Consider the following 26810-nt stretch of genomic DNA (forward strand, 5'->3'; position numbering starts at 1 on the left):
ATTAAATTTCCAAATATTCAGACTATTCAGGTTTAGAAAAACTGCAAAACCTTGGCAGAGGGCTATGTGTGCGACTTGCAACGCAATTTCTGCTTCCCAGTGAGAAAAATCAGCTACTTTTATAACCGGTAGAGACACAATGGTTGGAACAGTGGTTCGAAAGAAACCCACAACGGTCACCGAAATAGCTTGAAACTGACAAAACTTGAAAAATGAATTTGGAAAAACCACAATGTTTTTGGGAGTACGTCCTGTAGACTAATTGACCAGAACTGGAGCTTTTTTGACAAATTGCTTTTATTTTGGGGCTGCATTGCTACATCTGGCACAGGGCCTCCTAAATCTACGCAGAGTACAACAAAATCTCAAAAATACCAAAGCATTCCGGAACAAAGTTGTGCTGCACAGTCAGAAATCTCGTTCTCGGTTATGTTCTGGAGCCGCTTTACTGCATCAAGCATATTGTGTCTTCTCTTCAAGGTACTACAAAAACTTAAGAATAGCAAGGCATTTCAAAGCAAAACTGTGCTGCCTGGTGCAATAAAGCTTGCTCTGGATTATGTTCTGGGGCTGCTTTGCTACATCAGGCACAGGGTCTACAATGAAATCATTCTGGATTGAAACTGTGCTGTTCAATCTCAGAAGTTGTTTTCGTTATGCCACTTTGCCCCATCCAACAACGAGATGCCAAGAATATCAAGGAGGGAAATGGTCCTCTGCTCAGTCAGAAATGTTGCGCTAAGCCACAAATTACATATCATCCAAAATCTGAATTTTCAGTACATTTTTATTTATTAGTACTTTGTCATTGTCATTTTCGTGGTTGCTGTAGGTTTTCTCGCTTTTGAACAGTACGGTATGAAAAATGAAAAATTTAATAAATGTCCACCACAATTCAAAAGTCTGGGGTCACTCAGAAAATCCTTGTTTTAAAGAAAAGCAATGTTTGTTGCTATTTAAAAAAACCTATTAATTCTAATTAATCTTATCGTCATTGATAAAACAGTGTAAAAGTATATTTCCAAGTGATCCCAAACGTATAAACGTTCCATACACTTATGCTATTACTTAAAAATAAACCCCAAAATGAGGCAAATGAAGGGCATTTCTCAGTGATCCTAAAGTTTTGAACAGTAGTGTGTGTGTGTGTGTGTGTGTATGTACACACACACACACTAAACTATTTTTCAAAGTGACCCTAAACGTTTGAATGGTGGTGTACAGTTTATCATTTGACGTTGAACTTCAGCTTTTGTGGGCAAAATTCCATCGGCTTCTCGATGTACAGGAACTCTCCCCGCAGTTAATTGACTTTAAAAGAATAATTGGTTGTCAAAAAAAAAAACATCTAACAAATGAACATAAATGGATCCTTTTGTTGATGCAGTGCACAAAACGAATGTGCCAACCAAATATAAATGAAAAAGGACGATTCTGACTCACTATTTGCCGGAATGCTTTAGAGACAGCACATTCCTCCTGGATTACTTTGGTTAAATGTGACCGCTCATCTGGCAAAGGAGAGGACATCTGAACTACTTTCTGTCAAGCGAGAAAGTCTTTCCTTTTTCAGGATTCCAGGCAAAAAGCAAGTCATTCATATAAAAGTGTCTTTTTTTTCCCCCTCAAAAGTATTTATAAGCTAAAATGGGTCGTTTTCATGGCAAAATGTTGCATTGTTTTGGATAAATCATATGCCTTTCATTGCAAAGTTGTTTTTTGGGGCAAAATGCTGACTATTTAGTGCAAAATGTTTTCTGATTCAATAGGAAGGTCTCCCATGCAATAAAGTTTTTTAATGGTAGAAATATGTAAATTTGATGGCATAAATTATTTACCTTCATTGGTAAATTAAGTGTTTTTTGGCAAAATGCGAGACAGAATATGCAATTTTCAGGGCAAAATATAATGGATTTTTCAACAAAAAATACTGCATTGTTGCTCCAAAATAACACTTTCTTGGCTGAATATACAAGTTTTAATGTTGAAAGTCGAGTGTTATGGAGAAAAACATGTAGTTTTTGAAAACAAGGCCAATTTCTTTTTTTCTCCCCTGGACAGTGTACTGAGCATACATTCCTCTGACTTAAAATAGTGTATAAGAAATTAAGTATCAACTAAAATTGAGCCAAGATGGAGCCTCAAATTGGGGCTTTTGAACATCTGGTTAATGCAGCCAAAAATCATGTTTAAGACCAACAGAGATTTCATCTCTCAAGGGGCTTTGACGGGGGCTACTAAATGAATGTGGCAAAAAGCGGCAAAATCTGGAGTGTCAACATTGTTTCGGATAAACGAGAGCCAATGTAAAGTGTTTCTTTTTGTTTTTTTTGTTTTTTTTATGAAGAAGGCCAAAGCGACGTCCAAGTCAAGACAAATGGAAATGTAAATTATGAGAACGTGGGCTGTGTTTATTGTACAATAGGAAGGCGAACCCGATCTTGAAATAACAAATAGAACATTGAAACGTCTCCAAAAAATCAGTTTCAGAATGCCATCAGACAGATTTTCTCATTGAAAAAAAAAAAAAACGGCGCCAGGATACAATGAAACCAATGTTACCTGCATCGGCAGTGTTTGAAGTCATGCAAAAATGAAAATCATTTCATGTAAATTACAGATTCAAAATTTCCTCACGAAAAGCAAAACCGTGAAAACTGTTGCCAAATATTTGCACCAACTTCCCCCATCGATGACTCGACTTTAGGCTGGGTTCAAATCCCGAGCCACTTTCAAGTGACAGCGGGAGTCTACAGTAACTAAATGCACCAAACAGCCACTGGTGCGACACCCCTGCGACAACGTAAAAACCAAAAGGGAAGCACAGCTGCATTTTGAGTTTTGTTCGATGAAAAGATTAGCAAAAACCAACAACTTACACCTTCTGATATGCGGCACAGACTTCGGTCAAGTAGCGACTTGCATGACATGCCGAACATCTCATTTAGCGTCCTGAACACTGACCATTCTTTGCCACTTTTACGGCACAAATTCCAAAACGTACAAGCTCAGGAAGGCTTCGATTGCACTGCAAAGTCCCCACTATGCATTCATAACACCGTTTCATATTTTGATGGTGTGACGCTGGCGCGCAGCCTTTTGGCGGTCCTGGCTGCCATCCGGGGCGGTATTTTCACCTCGGCAATGGAGACCTTTCTACGTCTATATTAAACCTTGTTGATCCATCCTGTGTCACTCCTATTGAGAACGTCTGCTCCCCACCTCCTCTCCTCCCACTCAGCTACTACATGCCATGAATGGGATGGAGACAATGCAAGCACCTACAGTAGGTCGCGCCGTGCTAAATAAGTTCAGCGGGTTCAGTGTCAGGTGACTTTCCAGCGACATAGTCGACAGATGCCGCATAGCAACAGTATGACAAAGTCAACTGAATGACTGGTACCTTCACACTTGAAACAAACAACCCCCCCAAAAAACACACACACACAAAAGGTTAGCCACTGTTGAAAATAAAATATGTACTCACCCATATCTTTGCTGTGAAACAAACACTTATTTGACGTGATCATTGGGTTTGTGGAGTTTGGTGTATTGTACTGAGCAGCCTGGATAGAAATGCAGATTGAACGATGAACTCATTGGTTGCATTTCATAGCCGCCATGGGAACAACACAAACTTTCATGATAAAATTAAGATTTCAGTGGGAAAATATGACGAGCCAAAAAACACAGTTGCCCAAGTAGAAAAACATTGTTGTCTGCGACAAATGAACATATCATTTTGAAGAAAAACTTGAGTCTTGACGCAACGCACTCTCAGAGCTGAAGTCTTGCATGACATCATGAAGGACAATCGTTCAACATTTTCATGAAAATTTTGGCTGCTTTCCAAATGGCTATGACCTTAAGTGTTCAAGCTTGTCCTGTCGTAACATTCAACACACTTCAAATCAAAGTTTATTTGATGCGAAAGCAGTATAACAAACAAATCCGCCTCTTCTAATGCACGCGGTGATTTCACTGAGGGCTGGATGTGATGTCATGGGTTTCTAAAAGTTTAACAAAACCAAAAACAATCCCAGTAGTATTTATAAAGGAGTATCTGGAATATTTCTTCATTTTAAGCAAATGTAAAGGAAAAAAAAACCAAGTGATTTAGCGCTGTTACTTTCACAACAAACGCTTTGAAGAGCCTCAGATACAACTTCGTCACATGATAAATTTCTATACGCAAACTGGGAACCGCACGGTAAAATAAAGCACTGTATATGCAGTGAATGGAGAAATATCATGACGTAATTTGGCAAAAAACAAGCGGTAATGAAGACATTCATTACAGCTGTAATGTGCTCGTGATTGATGGTGAAGGTATTGATCATCATCGCTTGACCGCGTGTGACGCACACAAAAAAATGAGCATTTTGTGTTTCCATTCATCACTGTCGTTTTCAACTCATTATCCAGTGCTTTGCGATACAACATAGTTATATTTCTACACTTGCCATGATTTAATGCTACAATCCCATGCATTGTACCGCTCCTTCTGGTCTGTCCACCTTGGCCACCTGGAGGCAGTATAATACTGTACAGTCATGTAGACACACATGAAAAACAGACTTTCTTTCGACACAAATACTCAGTGACTCAGTAACACGCTGTAATTTTCTGGGGAGGATAAATAATATATGCCTGTGAGTATTGTTTTAATACGTGTCTAAATGTGCTGCACTATTTTTGTTCATATAGGTATGCGTTGCTTGTCAATGCACGCTATTGATGCTAACCATTAGCATGTCAATGACATTTTACATTTTGCGTGTTTGTGCTAAGTGGACCTGAGGCAAAGCGATGTTGTTTTAAATACGCAACATGTCATTTGCTCTGTCTTATGCTTAGTGTGACAGTTAGCCTCAACCGCGAGAGTCATGAAGCCATTTGAAGCCTCTTTTTTGATGAACTCTTGAATATTTGCCAAACTGATGCTTAGTGTGAAGTGAGTTGAATTGGGCGCGTGAATCGATTTCAAAACAAAATCTAACGTCCAAAAAAACGTCGTTAATTTTCATCAGAAATGCTATTTTGTGTCAGGAGACTATACGAGCGACACTGTTGTGTCATTAAACAAACTGGCGGATGGGAGGACATCAAGCAGGTTGCTGTTCTCAGCTGTTTTTGAGAGTTGCTCTAAGCAAGGAGGTGATGGAGTGACACAGATTTTACGCATTTTGGCAACACGTGCAAACACTCCAGCAGGCTCAGACGGCCCTCGAAGGCATGAGTATGCCATCGTGTGAACATGGGACTGATAAGTTGGTCTAAATGCATCCGCTGAAGGTTCTGAAGTGCTATAATGACAACGATGAGCTCGTGCTAGCGGCAACTTGGCTGCACGGCGAACAGAAAGTCTTTTAACGCAACAAACACATCCAAATGTCCATTAGAAATATTTGACGTTTCCGACTGGTGGACAAATGTGGCGTCATGTGGATGAAAAACAAAAGGAAGCCCAGAATAACACGGACATAATAAAAACACCCCAAAACAAATACTCGACTTTCACGGGAGTCATTTTATTGGGAGTTTTGTTTCAAGCGCTTTTCAAACATGAGAACAGTCTCCTGTCTTCAGCATACACTTTTACATTTCTGCTTTGTCTTTTTTTTTTCATGACTAAGCTTTAACACGTAGGCCTCGTTTTTGCCTTGTGACATTTATCATCAGCAATACAATTACATGAGTATCCGTCGGAGATGAGTCCTCGTCAGGTTAAGATTGTTTCAGGATGAGACAAAAGAAGGCACTTACCATTTACGATTGTAACCATCTATAAAACGATACAATATTACGGAGTGGTCGTGGATGCCTTATGTCGACTACAATCCTTGTGATGGAGAATTGATCACCAAAACAAAATGTGCTCCGAATGCCCACCTTAGTGCCTGAGCCACTCCTGGATTCTGTGTCTGAATTTGTCACTAACACGGAAAACATCGTTTTTGCTGTTCGCATGAGCAGTGAGGAGAAAGCGAACCTGGTCTGAGAACCACAAATCATCACTAATTTTCTGAAATCAAAGGTCATCCAGTTTGGCCCTGTCCAGCATTAGAGTTGAGATTCTGAACAGTTCCATTGGGCCTAAACTCATTGGCCCACCTGGCCTTAAGCAGTTATACTTCCGTTGCTCAAACATGTCGCCGTTTGTCGGCATGGGAAAGATGATAGAGAAAGTGGAATCAATTTCTCAGGTCATACTGGTGGTATTTGCTTTGACAGTTGAACGGGGTGAGGTTTCAGCTCATTGATTTGGTAGACATGAGACAGAAGTATGAGAGCGAAGGCAATGGAAATGATGGGTGGAGTGATTCTTTCAAATTTCGGATGTTGTGAACAACGCTTTTCTCTGGGTTGTGTTAAATGACATTTATTTTCAATTTGCAGCGACTTGGGTTGTACGGTGTTCCCTCGCAACTTGGTTCGGTTATTGCATTTTGACTCTATCGCGGATTTTCATTTACAAGCACAACTTCATCCAATGCAGCTTTGCATCGCTATTTTGCGGGTTTTCTTGCAATTCTTCATCCTAAATCAGACCAGTCAAGAAATGGACATTAAGAGCGCGTTCGGTAATTTACTGTGGAGCCCGCGCACGACACTTGTATGTGTGTATTCAGAGAAGCACAGCGCACTCCCTTCCTATTAGCTTCCAAACAGGGCCTATGTTCTAATCTAAACCAATCAGCAGCTTCAACTGTTTCCATCTAGATTGCCTAACGGACTGAAGCACCGTGTTTCCATTTGGAGCATCTGTACATTGACACTCTGTTTTTGGTGCAAGCTCAATAACCGAACGGCACTTTGAAACAACATTCTGTTTGGAAAATCAGATGATTCTTGGAATGGGCCGCAAATAGTGAGGGAACATTGTAAGTCGTCTGTTTTGTAGAACATTTTTTCGGCCAGTGTGTGTGTGTGTGTTTGTGTTAGGGGGATGGGGGCTGGGGGTATGATTACTCAAGTAATCAAGGGCATAATTAATAGGCGAGTCAAATCTAAAGAGATTTGTTCGTGACAGCCCTAAATTACAGCAATCTGTTGTTTTTCCTGAGGGACCGATGTTTATTTGTTTTAGCGGCTGACAACCCATTGGGGCACTATTTAAAGAAATTCAGTCATACATCAGTACAATACAACAATAAATCAATAGTGGGTTGTATTTGCTGTACTGTGATATTATTATTATTAATACTCATACCCTTCTCCTACTGAGGATGACACCATTATATGCTGTGGCAAACGGATAACAGCCATTTGTGGCTACACATAACATACTGTAGTACTGTATACAATGGCTTGTTATTCTACCACCGGCTAAAAAACCCATTTCAAATTCCCCTCGTGACAAATAAATGTAAATGTCGAATTCTTGGACACGCTGCAGGCAGCTGGAAGAGCGAGCGTCTTAAGAGTGGTACTGACTGCTTTGTTGATACGACCCAGGCCAATATAATCAGTAACAAAAGCAACAAGTAGATAGTAATGCTGAGGACAGGAGAACAACTTTGTTTTTCCCACTGTGTGCGTGTTTGTGTCGGGGTCAGATCCGAGTCAGTTGATGCCAAAAACTGGACGGCATGAAGCTTTCCATCTTGTCCGCGAAGAATCCCAGTGGTGCGAAGAGTGTGCTGAAAAACTGGAAAGGGAGGGGAGGCTGAGTGCCACTATATAACCTTTAGAATGTGTAACCGCTGTTAAAAATGTTGCTGGATTTACGTATTCCAAGTGCATCTTACACAATTTCACAAACGTGTGTACCAGTCAACCCCTCGAATTTTTATGTTTGATAACACGTCAGACAACACTGAAGAAATGCCACTTTGCTACAATGTAGTCAGTGTACATCGTGTATAGTGCCCTAATTTTTATGCAGTTCCATACTGAACTTAGTCATCATTATAAGAAAACCCATGAGCAATCACACCAAATTTAACGTATTTGCTCCCAGTGACATCTGAGACGTTTAATACTCATGAGTAACATAACACTAGGGAGGGGAAATGGCTAATTGGGCCATATTTTGACATTTTCACTTAGGGGTGCACTCACTTTTGTTGCTAGCAGATTTAATGGCTGTGTGTTGATTGCTTTATTAAAGAGTAAAATTTAATATCTCAATATTCATGCCAGATATCTCGATAACAATACATGCACCCATGCTGGAACCTTGATGAACTGAGGACCCCGGTACTCTTGATACATAATGTTACAAAAGTACAGTTTAGTATTGGGGGTGATTGAGGGGGATGGGATTTAGAAATGTTCAAATCTCACATTAACAGGCTAATTTTGAGTATTATAGTTTGATAAAGTTTGAATCCAAACTGATAAAACCAAGACATGGCATAACACAGGAATGAAAGGAGTGAGATTACAAGCAATTTATGCTCGCACTTGGATGTTGTCGTCAGGAGTAGACGCTTAAGAAAAATGTGCTTTCCCTCAAAAATGGCAAAGATGACCTTGTGTCTTTCCCAACCTCGCCGTCCCCCTTTGGTGGTTTTCATGTACTCCATCCGAACATTTACACAAAAGCCAGCTTGCCAAACTTGAAATCCCATCCGCGCCATATCTTTTCTCAAAACAAAACAAAAAGAGTACTCAATGTTCTCGGGGACAGTGTTGAGGCCTCACGTCGGTCGGACTAATAAACATGACGGCCGTGAAGTGAGACGCCCGCCAAACAACACCTTAGCTGTAAATAAACAGCACACGGAAGTCACGCACGCAGGGTTTTATGCGGCTGTGTTTTCAATTGGCGCCCGGCGATACCTTTGACTGGGCTCGAGCTTGTGTTGGCAGGAGAAACGCATAACACTTTACGGGCCTATGGCTCCCATGAGCCTGACAGTAATGCAAGGCGGTAATTACCGCAGGAGGCTCACATTACAAATAAGATTATTGAAACTTTTAAAAGAACAAAAGTGGGGGGTCAAGCAGATATAAGTTCAAGTGGTTGGGTGTAGCGCAGGGGGAGCCTTTTAAGGCGAAGAAAGTGAGACGTGCAGAAACTTACTGCTTTGGCGAAGACGCCCATGAGCTCGGGGAACTGATGTGTGAGCATGGCCAGCATGGCGGTGAAGGAGCAAAGGCCGGCGGTGAAGAGGATGAAGAAAGGAAGCTCTTTCTTTGGGTACACCGACAACTCATGGAATGCTGGAGGGAGAGCAGATGGGAGTCGTGGTGTGAAAAACCACAAAAAAAGAGGGTTCGATGGAGATATATAGTGGTACCTTGACATTCTTCCAAGCTTGGAAATCAATGTTCTCGAGTATCAAATCAATATTCCAGATTTAAATGAATTGAAATGCCATTAATCTGTTCCAGCCCTCAGAAAAAATACATCAATTTTTGTTTCATGTTGTTAATAAAGAAGAGCAGCACCATACTAAAACATAAAAATGTAAAGAAACAAACTGGTTTCATAAACTAACACGCACACGCACACGCACACACACGTGCGTGTATATAAACACAACGATACATTTATGTGTTAATGTATTCCTTGAAGGGGAGTGGCCAAGTGAGTGCCGAAAGCCCGGTTCACATTGGCAGGATATTTGACCCAATTGTAATCCCACGATTGTAGGTCGTCCCCGATTCTCATAATGACCCCTTTTTCTCGTCACATCTGGGAGATCATCTCTCACAGTTTGGAAATCGGCTGACGATTTTAAAATCTTGCGGTGTGAACCAGGAACCTGGTGTCAGTCAGTTGGTGAGTATTTGAGTACCGTATATGTCGGTTAGAAACTAATTGACAACAATGTGTTGACACTGCACTTGAGACAATTGTGTTTCTGCGTCGTCAGCCACTTGGAAATGCTGGCTCTTCGCCCAACCTCGCTGCCAAGTCATCGGGGGAGTAACGAGGCGTGGGGCAATTATTATTTACGATCTGCTTTATCCTCACAAGGGTCGCGGGGGGTGCTGGAGCCTATCCCAGCTGTCTTCAGGCAGTAGATTTTGATTTTACTTTTTATTAGGTCTCCCGTAGGAGAAACTTGTGTCGGAGGACAGTCCCTCTGTGCTGCTCCATACATTGAGCAAAAAACATACACAACACAACATAATTAGGACAATTACATACAAGACAAGACAGTATATACTCTACACACATTGGACACTACAGTAGGCGGGGGACACCCTGAATCGGTTGCTAGCCAATCGCAGGGCACACAGAGACGAACAACCATCCGCGCTCACACCCACACCTAGGGACAATTTAGTGTTCAATCAGCCTGCCGTGGATGTTTTTGGAATGTGGGAGGAAACCGGAGTACCCAGAGAAAACCCACGCAGGCCTGGGGAGAACATGTTAACTCTACACAGGGAGGCCGGAGCTGGAATTGAACCCACAACCTCTGCGCTGTGAGGTCAACGCGCTAGCCACTGGACCACCGGCAATTATTATGTACAAAGTAAATAATTTGTGCCGTTATGTCAACATGGCAAAATCCTGAACGACATGCTCTCAGACTAATTTTTGGAAAAAAGCAGCCAATTTAATTAGTTGAGTAATATGCTTAATGGGTGGGCAGACACTCCAAATACACTATTTGCATACAAACAATTTAACAAGCCCAATAATGCATCCATCCATTATCTGAACCGCTTATCCTCATGAAGGTCACGGTCGCACTGGAGCCTACCCAACTATCTTTGGGCAGTAGGCGGGGTACACCCTGAATTGGCGGTCAGCCAATTGCAGAATTGAACTAGTCATTATTTCCGTATTATCTCCTCTCTGAAGGTGTTTGTCTTTTGCTTACATGGTAACAGCTCCCGATCTGCCGTTTCTGTGCATCCTGGGTACGGGTAGAACAGGTGACCCTTCTCCAGTGGGTAGGGAATTATCCGGAAAGCTGCAAATGCACACACAGTTTAAATAACTCACATTCAATAGCTCAATTTAAAAAAAAACAACAACAACAACAACAAATCAAATAAACATCTAAAAAGCTAAATTTATGATACAAATTCATAGTCAGAGAGAAACACATGGTCGTGTCCTGTCCACAATATATCCCAATTGTTTAGGATCCAGGACATGTCCTATTTCCACTATAGAATTTATTCCACAATAATGAAGAATATGCCCTTAGAAATTATATGAACAGGTCCTAGACAGGACCCTAACATGGTGTTTTTAACCGGAGAATTTTCTGAGTTTACTCATAACAGACATGAAGACCAATTTCATGTTGTTTAAGTGAGACAGAATTCTTGAGAAAAAAATAAAATAAAATCGAAGCCGATGTTTGGTAGTTACGCCCTTGACTCTTAACCAAGCATCCATGTACAATAAGTGGTCAATTATTCAATATGAGAAAGACCACAAAATGGCAATTTAAATGGACTAAAAGCAATCATGACGAAGAATGATGTGATTTGTAATTAAAGTGGACAACAGAGAAAATGGAGGAGGTACTTACTGCCCTCCCATGTACAGTGGAGAAGGTTTAAGGCGCCTTCGGCCCTCTTCCAGTGCTGCAGATGGAAGAACGCGTACGCCACCGCCTCGCTGTCACCCCTCTTCAGGATGTGCTCTGGTGGCAGGATCAGGCTCTTCATTTCTAATAAGTACTAAACAAGAAGAAGATAACAGCAAATATATTAAAACATTCATCGGGTGAGCTGCTGTTTCTCACCCCAAAAAAAAGTATCAACATTGTCCACATGTTTCAAAACCTTTAAAACTCCTAACTTGAAACATAGAGACATTTTATGCCTATGCATTCAGTATTTTGTTTTCAAGCAATTTTGTCTATTTTAAATATGCTGTTGAGGTCATTTTTAATAAAACCTGCCCCCCTCAACCAAAGTGACACACAGTTATTATTTCAGGAGTGATGCACCTTTGCGGAAGACACAAAAGCCCATATGTCACTGAGTGGCAAAGGTTGGCAAGTAGCGTGTGTTGTATTTGTGTCAGGTTTCATTAAGTATTGCAAAGACCTTTGCCAGACATTACTAAACAGTTTTTCATGTCACCATTAAATTTTGAACATGTTCCAAATTTCTTTGCGACAAGAAAAACAGTTTGAGACCATTAAAATTGTTGGCTAATGTTTTTTGCGACCATTTGGAACTTTGAACAAACCCTGACGAAAAAAACAACATTGGTGCATCACAAACTTGTAAACATCAGAAGCTCAGTGAGAGACGGCCTTAAAGGTGTGAAATTTTGCTCCATGCTTCGAATGAGAAAAAGTAGCACCTTCTGATGAGCAAATTGAAAGCTGGTAGTCCAAACTGAAATCTTACCATAAAGGATTGCCTTTGTTTACCACCTTTGCGAGGATAAGCCGTTTGGAAAATGGATGGATGTTCATGGACCAAAACTGCTTTTTCAATGCTTTTTTGATTAGACATTGTTGGGGTTTTTTTTTAATGCAAATACACTTGCATTTAAAGGGAAAAATACATTTGACATCTGATTTTTGTATTTCCATGTGGAGCAGTTTTAAAAGATTGACTTGATGCAAGACAGGTCCTTAGGAGAGCCACTAACCTGGAGGGGTCTACCTGTGGCACTTCGTTTCATTATGTGGACTCATATGCTTTTTAAACTGATATTGTACAGGACACAATCAGGTGATTGATGTTGCCCACTTTGTATGCTGGACGAGGCATCCCTCCATCTATGAGCTCATCTCAAGGTCCCCCCATCCACACACTAAGACCCCCCCCCCCTCCCACACACACACATACACAAACCCTCAAATGCGTTTTCTTTTCGTTTTTCCTTGCCTGGATAGGGGTTTAGACCAGGGGACATCATTGATTTTTTTTGAACTGGTGGCCTGCTGGGCTATAAAAATGAATTCATGAACTGATTCACTTTTCAGTCACTGTACACCATTTCCATTTTATGACTAAAAATTTGGGACCAAATAAAGTCACATCCATTATGTATGCGTCATATCATCAACAAAGTACACATAAACTATGGAAACAAAAAACGCACACACGTCCGCGCTCACACACACACACACACACACACACACACACACACACACACACACACACACGCACTGAAGGCATAATCCGGTTCTACGGAATTTTAAAAAGGAAAGCAGCCAACTGTGAAAGTCGACATTCTTTTGGTGGCCTCCAAAGGGATGATGCAATGTGCTTCCATATCATGCTGATGTGACTTGGCTTTATAAAAGAGAAAAAAAGTCTGCCCTTTGTGGTCAAGTCAATCTCTTTCGTCTAACCCCGCCCCCCCCCCCAGTCTTTTCTTTTCTTCCGCTTCACTGACTATATCCTATTGTGCAATTCCCTCTGGCAAACTCCCAGTAGACTAAAAACATACTTTGTTCATGTGAGGTATTTAGCAAGAGCCTCCTTTTTCGTATGGCGGGAGGGTGAGGCTTCCCAAAGAGAGGTGTGTTATGGTTCCACTACAGTACAGTGATTCCGTGCATGTGTAACTGAGCACCCCCCCACCACCACCACCACCTTCTTGTAACTTTGTCGTAGTGACTCAGTCGGCTCACTAAACTGACAAACGTAAACCCAATTCCACAGCCGTCCGTATTAAAGACGCACACTGTAGACTTTGATGAACACGCCAGGCTCCATCTGTCATGTCAGTGGTTTCCAGTGTGGCAGAACTCCATGTCAAACAAAACCCGCATTGCAACCCCCAAGCCCCCGCCACCGCCAGGCCTGGATTCCCGGCGGCCAGTTTCACAGCGCTCTGGATCTCAGACACTTTGGGAAGGTTACCCCCCTTTGGCCCTTCCCAAGATAATCCTGTCTAATCCCCTTCCATGGTCACAGGCTCATCCAGCCAACCCGGGCGACCATGTGGCCCACGCTTGGTCATCTCCTCCTCCGTTTACCATCTGACTCTCGTTCATCCACGTCAAATACGTCCTTTTGCCTTGATTTATCCTCTACAGGAGTCCCATGGGTGAAGAAACAAGGCTGTACAGCAGAGCCTCTGAAGTAAAAAAATAAATAAATAAAATTGTCCAACAACATTTGAGTTCGCCCAGGAAACTAGTCCACAAATTAAACCATGACCATGTTACAGCAGCAAATCTTGCAAAGACTAGAGTGAAGGGAGTATCTGAAGGTGCAACTTCACAAATATTTAGCCTTTCCTTAGATTTTTTTTTGTGTGTGATGCCTCCACAGAAGAATGATGGAAAACAATGGTAAGATGACTCATTACAATGTATTTGATTATTTTGAGGGGTTTTTTTTACAAACATTTTGAGCAAAACTTGTCTAACTATGTCCAAAAGTATTCATACTCTCGCTAAATTTAGCGTTATCCAAAGATACCCTTGGTTGTCCTTTTTTAAAGGTGTTCTCAAAATTCTCAGATGAGATGAAAGATCCTAGAGAAGAAAAAGACAGCTTGTAATTCTGGTTAGCATGATCACCTCACAATTCTGTGATTCAGGATTTGAATCTCTTGGGTCCTGTGTGGAGTTTGCACGTTTTCCCATGCGTGTGGGTGTTTTCTCCAGGTAATGCAGTTGATGTTTGGTTCCGTGACTGCACTCTGGATTGAACGTGCCCTGTCATGGGGCTTGTGACCAATCCAGTGTTTTCCCCCGCATCTCTCACCGGTAGTCTTGAGGGCATAGATTCCATCTTTATCTTAATAAATCAACATGTAATATTTTCTACAGACAGTGTGTGACAGAGTTACGAGGGTGTTGTTTCGAGTTGTGCACTGAATTATTGCAATCTTTGGTATTGTATACTGTATAAAGTACACAAAACATGCTTCGCTTTAAAAACATCGGTCGTGCAAATGCTAGAGACAATGGAAGATCTTTTTGACATGCTAATGACTTTCAAGGGTGATATTAATAGCGTTAAATTGCTACTTTCTTCTGATCTCATTGTGTGTACTCTCAACGTATGGCGCCACACACAGAGGAACAGCTGTTATCTATCTATCTATTTATTTATTTAAAAACTGCTATTAGTTCAGTATTATTCTTATTTGACTTTGTATTTTTACCTTGTTGTCCTTTCAAGTCATTTAAAGTTCATCTTAAAAGGATTCATGTAATTTTATTTTCCCCAAAATTCAAGGTTACAAGATCCAAAGACTTGTTTATGTTACACCAACACAACTTTCCATGATATGGCACAAAGTACGATACCTTAAGTCCCAGGTTAAGCCAGTAATTCACAAGACTTGTGAAAATAAAGGCAGAACAATAACACAAGATAAAATAAATTTGATAAAGAGATAAGGAAGGTGGCTTCGTCATGGTTTGAATCTGTGCAAAGATGCAAGACATCAAATGTGTGGATGTAGGAGAATGAAAATGCAAGATGCTTGAATTTCATATTACACTGACAAGGTCATCTTGTACTTGACACAAAGAATAGAAAGCTTTGCTTCTGAATGTCGTTAAGTGCTATGTTTGCAAATGCTGGTTGGTGTTGAGTCGTTGCTTGTGTGAAGCACATTGAGTTGCCTTGTGGATCAAAGGTGCTATATAACTCCAGCTGACTTGCCTTGATTTGCCTAAACTCAAAACAATGTCAAAAACATCTGATGTTGTTTATTGTGATACAGATAAACAACATATTGTTTGTGCTAACAATATGTAATACATTTGAAGAGCACCTTGAATAAAATAATTGCAATCGCAATATCGTCAGCAGGGGCGGGGGAAACGCAATTAGGACTATTTTTCAAAATCGTTCAGGGCTAGCCAAAACACACAGAAAAAAAGCTCACCACGCTCAATGCACATGGCCTTAGATTGATCATTGAGAGAGGCTCAGCTGTCCCTGCTTGAACATTCCACAGCATTAAACCTGGTGACACCTCAGTTCTCCGCATTGGGCTGTACCCCCCGCCCTTCCTCGCTTCTCTTGTTCTTAGATCTGCCTCTTCGCTCACTGTCGCCTCTTTGATGAAGGGATTGCGTTTCATGTGCTCTCCTTTTATCCCCGGGCACTTCTAAACCCAGAGCATAACTCATAAGCCGCCTTTTGACTCTAATCTGCAGCCCCTTTTACAATGGAACACGGCGAGGAACAATGGCATCAGGGCATGTAATTGGCTCTTTATGACTCGTAATACACATGAAAAAGTGAATTTTAGAGGTTGCGCAAACACCTCGGTGTAAAGTGGTAGAGGACTGTCCTAAAGCAAAAAAAAAAAAACCAAACACCTTTGGTCACTCCGTCTTTATTCCGAGCGCCAGGCTCTTACCACGTGTCCGTTTTTGCGTGAAGAAAAATGCAATCTTTTGGAGGTAAACACATCTGAGCTCTTGAATCCGGAGGGGAGACTGTCAGCCGCAATGAGGTGACAGGAGAACCTGTCGAGCAAACTAGTGAGGTAGACAGGGGGGCTGAATTGCAACGACTTTGGAGGCCAAGGTAAATGTCAAGCAGATAGATGTAGCCAGGACACTTTATGGGCGCAACTAACAAGCCACGGGATGTCAGCTTCCAACCCGTACGCACAAACAGCGGCGGACTGAAATGGTCGGAAGGAAGAAAAGACGAGGGGAATACATGAGGAACAATGTTCTTGAGAAGACAAGTACCGTATTTTCCGGACTATAAGTTGCTCCTTAGTATAAGTCGCACCAGCCATAAAATGCATAATAAAGAAGAAAAAAAATACATAAGTCGCACTGGAGTATAAGTCGCATTCTGGGGGGAAATGTATGTGATAAAATCCAAATGCAAGAACAGACATGTCATCTTGAAAAGGCAAATAAAAATAAAAATAGAGCACAACAGGCTGAATCAGTATGTTACAAGCTAACGAACGTTACATGACGCATAAACAACAAACGTGTCTGGTATGTTCACATAACATATTAAAACTTATTCAGATAACTATTGCATAAAGAACATGCTAACAAGTTTACCAAACCATCAGTGTCTCTCCAAATCACTAATCCAATGAAATCTTCATCCTCGGTGTCTGTTTGAAACAAGTCTGCCAACTCTGGAGGTAGAAGATGTAGCGCTTCCTATTCTTCATCGCTAGCGTCACTCATTGTCGACTTATCAACACAGGCCTAGAGCACCTTCTTGCGGTTTAGTGTGAAAATAACGTGTGAAATGATATAATAATGTGTTAATAATTTCACACACAAGTCGCACCAGAGTATAAATCGCTCCCCTGGCCAAACTATGAAAAAAAATGTAATTTATAATCCGAAAACTACGGTACTCGTTGTCATCTTGTGTCAAGACAACCTTTTAAATGATTACAATTCTCGCTTTGACGCCAAACAATCCTTGGGAATTCACAAAAAAGTCCACAAAGTCAAAAGAGGGGTTAAACGGGACGGGACCTATTATGCACCAGTCTCTCGAATGTATTCCCGGGTGCCTAAAAACATGTTTGTGACATGTTTTTTAGGCACGACCCCAAGGAGCAAGAATGTTACGATGTTCACCGGGAGCGGCACTAGGAGTTTGGGAGGAGGCAAGCGGCAACTACTGTTATTGGGCAGGTGAGCACCCATAGACTGTCCAGCCATTTTTGTATATGCACTCATGGAGTTAGTCACCACGCCACCAAATTACATTTGTCAATTAGCATTCGCATGGATGTCGCCAGTGATTGACTGGCGACTAGTCCAGGGTGGATCCTACTTTTCTCAACTCAAGTCAGCTGGTGCAGGCTTCAGTTAAACAGAGGCCGTAAAGAGTGCAAGCACTACAGAAGCGGGCCAAGATAGGCCCTGTGATTAATTGGCGCCCACTCCATGCTGTATCATGCTTCTTAGGCCAAAAGTCAGTGGGGAGAGACTTCAAGTCATCCACGACTCAAATGAGAACAAACAGGATAGAAAATGGATGGATCTGATTTGAATGGGATTTCCCTGAGTGTTTCCATACCAGTGAGCAGAATCATGTTGCGCGCAGGAGTTGTTCCCTGACATCAAATACTGAATGTCACAAGATAAATTAGCGCTGAACAATGAAAAAGAATCCAATTGCAATTTTTCCTCTCAAGAGTGCGAATGTGATTTCAAATACTATCATTTTTTTCAAGGTCCTCTTCGCGTGTGTTTTTTTTTTGCAATAAATCTAGGAGGTCTTACAAAAAAAATTCAAATGAATCATGAATTAATATGGAAGCCAGTTTATTTATCTACTTCAATTAGAGTTATTAATTAACTTACTAGATCCTTTGTCTTGCAGCCTTTTGAACATTCACTACCAAACAAGAGTGGCATAAACATATTCAGTAAGTGGTAAATCAAAACAGAAGAATAATGCAAACAGATGTGTAGCCTCATCACTTACCTCTTCATGTTTCGTAAAATGACGGCATGTAAACATGTGCAAAGTGTTTCTCAAGCACTGACATTAACCAGACACTATCAAGATAAATAAAATACCCAGTAAATCTATCCAACAAAAAAAGCCTACCAAATTACCAAAATGAAGCGGTTATCCGTTTTAACTTGTCTAGAATTTATTACAATTAATGAATGAGCTAAATGTAAATGTATAAAAAAATACAATAATAAAGCCAACTGACTACATTGCAATGTGGATTTGAATTTGAATGTTTTTTCAGCCCAACTATAACGTTATCCTTCATTTGGTTATGCAGTTCAACAGCTAAAGATGCCAAAGGGGTCATTCTGTAAAGCCGGCACTGTTCTGGTAAGTTCAGACTTTGTCGGGCCTGAGCAGGTGACGAGAGGGGGATGAGGGAACATGAGAGGCCAAGAAACGAGATGAGGGTGCCTGATGAGAGGCCTGTGGGCTCCACCGAGGGGGTGGAAAGATGATGAAGATGAGGGCCCTCACACCAAAACGGTTGGATCAAAGCACGAGGGTGATGTCTCCCATCCCCCAAACGCCCCCACCTGGCATACACTCATACACAGATTAATTTTCGCTCTCTCAGATATGATGTCCGACCTATGAAACCACACTTTGGTACAGAAGCGAGACCTTTTTACGGTTTATATGAAAGCCAAGCAAGGATCCAGTCTCATGACTATAGTGCATATCCAATAAAAACCTAATCAGTCAACAGTGATGTGGTTTGAGGAAACGCTTTTACACAGTCTTTGCAATCAGCAATCAGTGCTTTGCAAAAATGAACCCAAGTGGGGTCACAATGCCCTCTGCTGGAGTGATGGTAGATCGCGTGCCGTTCACCAGGTGTCCTCGTTTACAGAGTTCTGTTCCGACAGTGTTGCCAAGCTTGTATGGGCGTCAGAATGTGAATTCATCTATCATTAACCTACCTGAATGCACGTACTTCATAATTAGTGTCCATAAATGTGAAACGATCCCAAGAAAAACAGTAAACGCAGTGCTGAGTGGGCATGTCTTCTTATCACAGGTCTGTTAGTTACCCCTCGATTTTAATTACCATAATTCCGGATTGCAAGCCGCTACTTTTTTTCCACACTTTCAACGCTGCGGCGTGTAATATAAAGCGGCTTTTTAATTATTTTTTTCTATCGCGGGAAAAATATGGACCAATAAAATGAATGAGTCTTTCGCTGAGGTCCAATGACATTGTATGACTAATCACAACTTCCGCTCTTTTTGCCGTAGCGGGGGAAAAATGTGTTACCCGGCAACAGTCGACCAATAAAATGAATGAGTAGTACACAGGGGTCCAATGAAATTGTATGATTACCGGTAATCACAACTTCCTTATTTCAGTCTTTCTTCTAACCCTGATCAACATGGAGAATACCAGACGAAAAGCATATGATGCAGCTTTTAAACTAAAAGCAATCACTCTGGCAGTTAAAGAAGGAAATCAAGCTGCTGCCCGTAATCTTGGCATAGACGAGTCGATGGTGCGAAGGTGGAGGCTCCAGCAAGAAGAACTGAGCCAGTGTAAAAAGACAACCAAAGCTTTTAAAAGTTTTAAAGGTGGACCGTCGTGGTGTTATAGATTCATGAAACGGAAAAGTCTGTCTATTTGGGCACGCACGACGTTGTGTCAGCAGCTCCCTCCCAATTATGAGGACAACTTGCTTCGTTCCGCACATTCACACAAAGATAGCTGAGAATTCCATCAGCCCAGATGAAATAATAAATATGGACGAAGACCCTCTGACATTTGATTTGCCTCTCACTTGGACTGTAATTAAAAAAGGTGAACCCCCCCCCCCCCATACTGAAAACAAGTGGCCACGAGAGAACACATTTTACCTGTGTTTTGAGCCGTGCAGCATCGGGCCTAAAGCTGCCAACGATGATCATTTTTAAGCGGCTGACTATAGAAATAATTTCATATATCTTTTCCCATTTATATGATTTGCATTATTCTATTTAAAGCCGAGTGCGCTGCAGTATTTCTCCTCGTAATTACGCAAATGCACATCAAGATCTCTCTTTGTCTGGCCTCTTATTATGAGTTTCAGCGTAATTTCGTTGTGCAAATGCATTTATCACGCTCATAATAATATGGAGATTATTTTAACCTTAAGAAATCTTTCGTTTTTTTTCTGCGGGGGTTCAGCGGGGGACCGCGTCAGCCACCTCACCGGGAGGCGCTCCACGGCGGCAGGGACGCAGAAGCAAACCCCCGCCTACTCATTGGCCAGCGGTTTATAGTACGAAGTGGCACATATAATTACAAAATTGATTATTCTTCATAAATCTGAGCATGCGGCTCTTAATCAGGTGTGGTCTGTAGCCCGGAATTTACGGTGCTCATCTTACCAGGATATTTTGAACAGCTGTCCACATTCAATTCGGGGAAGGCCGGCCATTGCTCACAAGTGTTAAGAGTTTTAAAATTTGATTAGGATGCTCAAAATTTCTATGTATTACCCACTTCAGGTGTGGAAGAACTATCATTTTGTAATTCAACTTATTAAACTCATTTGAATGAAAACTTACACTGTGCTGTGTATTGTTGTGCTGCACACCACACAGAGAACCAGATCACAGATGCAGGCATACAAGAAGAGAGCGAGTGAAACGGGCACGCAAACCAAGCTGCACTTCTTGAGCAGGGCGCATGGAGACAGTGCCTCCTTCCTTGCTGAAGGGCATCGGCGGTAGCAGCAACTAAAACTGCCATTTCTACAACTCCCAGAAAGAGGACTGGCATTTCGACAACAACGAGTTGCTATTTTTACATTTGGCCTGAGTGGGTACTCATACATTTGGTCAGTTTCAGGGGTCCTCTATTTAATTTTTGACACTGTAACTATAACGTCATGACTCCATTAGTGACAGAGCACGGACCATTATGACAAACTCCGGTTATGTTAGCCCCAGGGGAATGGAACTCGGTCACAAACCCCAAGACTACACAGAGCGCATGGACTGGCCTATACATTCCAGTGTGGACCACTGACCTTGGGCACGTGGGGATTGAACTCCACGGCTCTGTGAATAGCCTCCACGGCGTTCATCTCGGCAGTACTGAGCCCCCGCCGCGACGCTGCCTCTGGGGAGAACCTGATGGAACAAAAGGAAGATTGTGACGAAAACGGCCTTTACGGTTTGTATTCCTTGCTGTGCTTGGGAAGGAGACGTACTTATCTGAAACAGCCCGCGCTTTCAGCAGGGCAGACGTGTAGCATATGGTGGCCGATTTCGGGAGGCTGATGTCTACGGTGGAAGCAGCAAGTACATAAAAGGACGTAAGAAATAATGAAGATGCCGCTCGAGTGCAGTGCGGTCATACCGTCGTATTTGGCGAGGACAGCTTGGACATCGGCGTACGCCTGCAGCTCAAGGAGCGCCTCCAGGAGGTTTTCGTGTATATTTAACATCCCTAACAACGGGAACTCTTTCATTAACTGTCGGGGGGTACAAATGAATTCAAGCAGTCAGCATGAAGCTTGTAGCTTGTATTGGATGTATTTTACACTTGCTAATGTTGTGAAAGTTGTGTTGTCCACTTACGTCTCTCATCATTTTCACGGCTTCTTTAATGCGTCCAAGCTTGCGCGAGCACATGGCCAATCTGCGCTTAATGTAAACAAGCAGGTTGATGTCTTTACCCGCTGCAAAACACAACAGATCAATCCACAAAACTTAGGAGGCGGTACCAAAGTATTGAATTACATGGGTGTCATTCCTGTAATTCTTATCAATGGCATATTTTGGTGGAACCACGAGAAAGGAGCATGTTCACAGAACTTGCAGGAGGTTGGGGGGGTGTTAGTTTATGTTACGTTTAATTGAAGACCTTAGACCACAGCAACATTCCTTCTCGGATACATATGATGTAATTGCTGTACAGATTACATCAACTGATCCTCTAACGTAAATTGACAAGCGCAATTCATTGACTTGGTGATAAAGTGGTGCCTCCAAGAGTGAAAAATAAAACTGATGCTTTTAGTCGACTGTAGAACAAGTAGCCACTCGCCTGGTTGCAATGCCTTAGTTCTACCCTTAGTCGTCATGGTAATGATAGCTCATTGGTCCCATTGGGCAAGAGTCTGGGGTGAGCAGTGGCGTATTTGCATGAGACTGAACACCTCAAACCAAGTGATTTCAAATCCAATGTGGTGGTGAATAAAGGGAAAACAGAACAAAGCAAAACAATCCATTCAAATGATAACGAATGAATTGGATAACTACACACATTTTTAATTCTACACACAGTCTACAATGTCTTCACGTCCATTTCTTACCAATGCTCAAAGCTTTTTTAAAGAGGCGCTCAGCTTCCGTGATTGTTGTGGCTTCTTCCTCGGCGAGGAGCACGTACGCTGCGGCGCATCTGCAGAAAAACAAAACGTTTCAGTTGACTATTCTTTTTGAAGATGACGGTCTTTTGTCAAATAGTGGCCATCCCTGAAATAACTACTGTACCACTCTCTCACAACAAAGAAATGCCTCATTTTTCAGGAAAAAAGAAAACATATTCACCTCCATTGTTGACATGCAAATGCTGAAGCGCAACCTCCTCAACCCATTTTAACTCTGTTGCTCACCAAAACAGGAGCAAAGAAGCAACTTTACGGCCTCCTCGGATCGATTTAGGTATGGAGTAGTAAACAAGAGTTCTTTTGATGATCCTACATAATAATGGGAAGAGCGTGCCAGTATATGGTCCCGACGCAATGTTGTGTCGTTCCGCCCTATCTGCCGTTCATCATAGTAGTCCCTTGTTTTAGACTCCACTTTCACTTGACATTCGGTGTAATATGCTGCTAATGACGTTTAATATGATTTTTTAAAATGCCTTATTTCTATAAATAAAAGCACCCACCCCACCGGCAGTACATACACCATTTTGGAGTAGGACTCACTCGTGGTTCAACTCTATGGCCTGGTAAGCTGCTCTAATCCTAGCTTGAGGATTTCTCTCCCTCCAGGCCTTCTGCATGACTGTAGGGACAAAAAGAAATTCATATTGCAGCACATTCAATTAGCCACTTGCTACTTGTGTGTAGGGCTGTGCGATATGGCTAAAATGTAGCATCTCGATATTTTTGCCAGAAATCTCAATAACGATGCAAAAACAGTATGACTATTGGTTCAGTTACAAACGTGCAATTTTTTAAAAAGAAAAAAAACCCAAAATATCAATCCAAAAGGTGATGGAAAGTGTAGTTTATTTTTCTTTTTTAGAACTTACAGCAATCACCATTAAGAAAGTTTAAATTCACATTGTACAGCTAGTGTGCTTTAATGATGAAGAACAATTTTATGCCAGTGACATGAAGCAAGGATACAAGGATTGTGTCCTTGTTTCCTTCTGTTAGGGCCTCACCTCTGTAAGGCCTCACCTCTGATTTATGGCCGGGTTAGCCCTAATAGCTCGCTTCAAGTAATATCTGAATTTCGATATGATAAAGATATATCGCCCAGCCCTACTTGTGTGTGGGAGAGAACCAGTATCAGTGTATGTGTGTGTGTGTGTGTGTGTGTGTGTGTGTACTGTATGTCAGTCAGAAGAGTGTATCTCTGTTTTTGCCTGTTTGTGGACGTGAACGTGTGTGTCAAAGAATGATCAAAACCCACCCGAATCCTCAGGCCTGAACTGCTGTGTTTCTCCTGTGAAAAAGGTCTGATGGTCTTGAGCCGACAAGTTCATGTCGTAATACGTCAGTGGTTCTTTTCCCGTCACCCATGTGTACCTGAGTACCGCAGGAAAAGAAATTATGAAAAACTATATAAATGACTTTTTTTTTAAATTCTGGATAAATATGCAGCAGCTATCATATTTTAGGTATTTTTCTTCACCTGTTGTATTCTGCTCCACGGAAAAGGTTCAAAGGATTCCTCCAGACTTTACACTCTACGAAGAGGAACACATCAATAAGCTTAGTAGGGTTGGTATCACAGATGTTTCAGGTTAAATGTGCATGTTTGTTACCTGACACACTGGGTCTAGGCTCGGCCTCCCCGTTGACAGACGAGAAGAGGCCAGTAGATGAGCTGCTCTCCACTCCGCCGAGGAGGGGGCGCAGGTGGCTCACAGAGACCTGCTCGATGAATGACGTGCCGTACTTCCGGAAGTACCACCACTCAAATATCTCCGACGGGAAACATTTACAAAATTATCATGTTGAAAAATATTTTTTTCAATTTGAAAAAAATGCAATTAATTAAACCATGTTTATTTTAAATGAGATTTATTGATTAATCTCCAAAATAATTGAACGGATTAATCGATTAATTAAATAGTATTGCAGCTTTATGACTGAATACAGTTGTTTATTTAACATGGGCTCATGACTGTGTACATGCAAGAACCATAAGGTGCTTTGCCACCATCTTGAGGCAGCTGTACACAGTTACAAGACCGTTTTGTGGGGGTGTCTAAGCTACTAAGGTTAAAAAAAATAAATAAATTCAATCACCATGTGTGGTGGGCATTCTGTGTTGTTTCAGCTGTGGTCGTATGTTGAAGCACAGGGCAGTGTGGGGGAAGTGTTTGTGGTAATAAGTGTGAGCCACCACAACTGTCTGATGTGTGCCGTCCTGCCCATCTAATTTCAAAGGGTTGACTTTGATTTACCTGTTTCTCATTGTTGAGTGCACAGAAATGACAGTGTGCAAACTACTTGAGCGGTGGCAAATCAAAACGCATTCTCTAGTTGAATAATTTGAAAAGCATGATGCGAAGTTATTAGGGGTTACATATCAAGAGGATAAACAGGTCTGCATGTGGCCAGATGTTAAGTCTAATTTCATTAAAGAAACTGAAGACTGACAAAATGGTGTTCCTCCTCAATAAATAATAAGGGTCCACCACCGCTGCCACTTGTCATGCTTGCTGGAGCCTTTTGAAATCGGAAAATGTTACACCAAAAAAAGTCTATTGTAACTTACTTTATGAGGTACAGTACACTGTATGTAGTCCGTAGCAGTGGTTAACAACATTACTGCATCACACAGAGAACATCTTGAAAACTTGTGACTACATCATTTGGCTGGATACTGCTACGCTACTATATCCATAAAAAGACAACAATATTTTTTAACTCACAAGGATGAGTCCAGAGATGAGGGAAGAGGTCCCAGTGAGAGCCACGTAGAACTTGGGTGTCAGTGTATTCAAAAACAGCGACGCTGAAACAACAGGTTCAGATATAGATAATTTGTGACAAAACACACGCACACACACACTACAACTTGACAGATGGACAGAAAAAACAGGTAAACAGAGAGAAAGCTATGACCCACAAATATAGTACCACCATTCAGAATAATTATATAGATTTTCCATGATTAAATAACAACTGGGGTAAAAATAATCAACTATATGTCTGTTATTATATTGGGACAATAGTGGGACAAATAACGGTTATCATATCTTATTAAGGTCAATTACAATGCATAGAGATAAAACATACACTGGGGAGTGCCACAAACGTGTCACAAAATTCGTGCCTTCGTCTTCAAAACGAAACTAAGCTCTTAAAGCAAAGCAGAAAGCAAGAGCGAAAACTAACAAAGTGCTCAACAAGCAGGTGTCAAAATCCTGCAAACGTCTGTTTCGGGGCAGCTAGCAGATGCTAGCGGAAGGCTAACAAACGGTAACGAGCGGAGGCGTCCATTCACCCGACGTAAAGCTGTCCTGCAGTTTGAGCGGGCTCCATAGCACGTAGATCATAATGAGCACCATGCCGAACCACACGAAGCACACGTACGTCCACGACCACGAGAGCCACGACTTTAACTTGTCAGTGAAACCGGGTGATTGGGGATTACTGCCAGTAGAGTCCTCCATGTTTTCTTCCCCCTCCCTCCCCTGCCCGGATGTCTGTAAACATACGACTCACGTGACCAGAAATAAAGACGGTCTTTCTTTTTTTCTGTTTTGTTTTGTTTTTACATTTATTTGAGTTTTTATTTCAGTGACGATTCACAAAAGGTGTATTAAAAGTGAAAAAAAGACAACTATATTTTCTGAGGATTTTTAAATAAACAAAAAGAGCCTACTGCCTGAAGACAGCTGGGATAGGCTCCAGCACGCCCCACGACCCTTGTGAGTATAAAGCAGATCGGAAAATGGATGGTTGGATGGATGGTTGACTGGTTAGCACGTTGGCCTCACAGTGCAAAGGTGCAGGGTTCGATCCCGGCTCCAGCCTTCCGGTGTGGAATTTGCATATTCTCCCGTGCCTGCATGGGTTTTCTCCAGGTACTCCGCCCCCCCCCCCCACCCCCCATCCCAAAAATATGAATGGTAGGTTAATGGGACATTTCAGATTGTCCCTAAATGTGACTGTGAGAGTGGATGGTTGTTCATCTCTTTAGGCCCTGCGATTAGCTGGCAACCGGTTCAGGGTGTCCCCCGTCTACTGCCCGATGAAGGCTGGGATAGGCTCCAGCACCCCCCGCGACCCTTGTGAGGATAAACCAATTAGAAGATG

The 26810-nt window shown here is 41.8% G+C and overlaps 1 protein-coding gene across 1 annotated transcript; it reads right to left on the bottom strand.

Moving 5' to 3' along the window:
* Positions 1-5510: 5510 nt before the first annotated feature.
* On the bottom strand, positions 5511-26174 carry st7l (suppression of tumorigenicity 7 like). The gene is made up of 15 exons (XM_086118209.1): positions 25996-26174; positions 25421-25503; positions 24305-24464; positions 24172-24226; positions 23950-24065; positions 23235-23313; positions 22614-22702; positions 21877-21977; positions 21656-21770; positions 21507-21579; positions 21324-21426; positions 11451-11601; positions 10788-10880; positions 9032-9171; positions 5511-7651 (listed from the first exon to the last, which is right to left on the bottom strand). The coding sequence occupies exons 1-15, from the start codon at positions 26162-26164 to the stop codon at positions 7556-7558; spliced, it is 1623 nt and encodes a 540-aa protein (XP_085974335.1). The 5' UTR covers positions 26165-26174; the 3' UTR covers positions 5511-7555.
* Between the last annotated feature and the right edge of the window lie 636 nt (positions 26175-26810).

This window comes from Hippocampus guttulatus, chromosome 8 (genome assembly GCF_054856545.1).
Source record: "Hippocampus guttulatus isolate MCC_2025c chromosome 8, RoL_Hgut_1.0, whole genome shotgun sequence".
Taxonomy (NCBI): Eukaryota; Metazoa; Chordata; class Actinopteri; order Syngnathiformes; family Syngnathidae; genus Hippocampus; species Hippocampus guttulatus.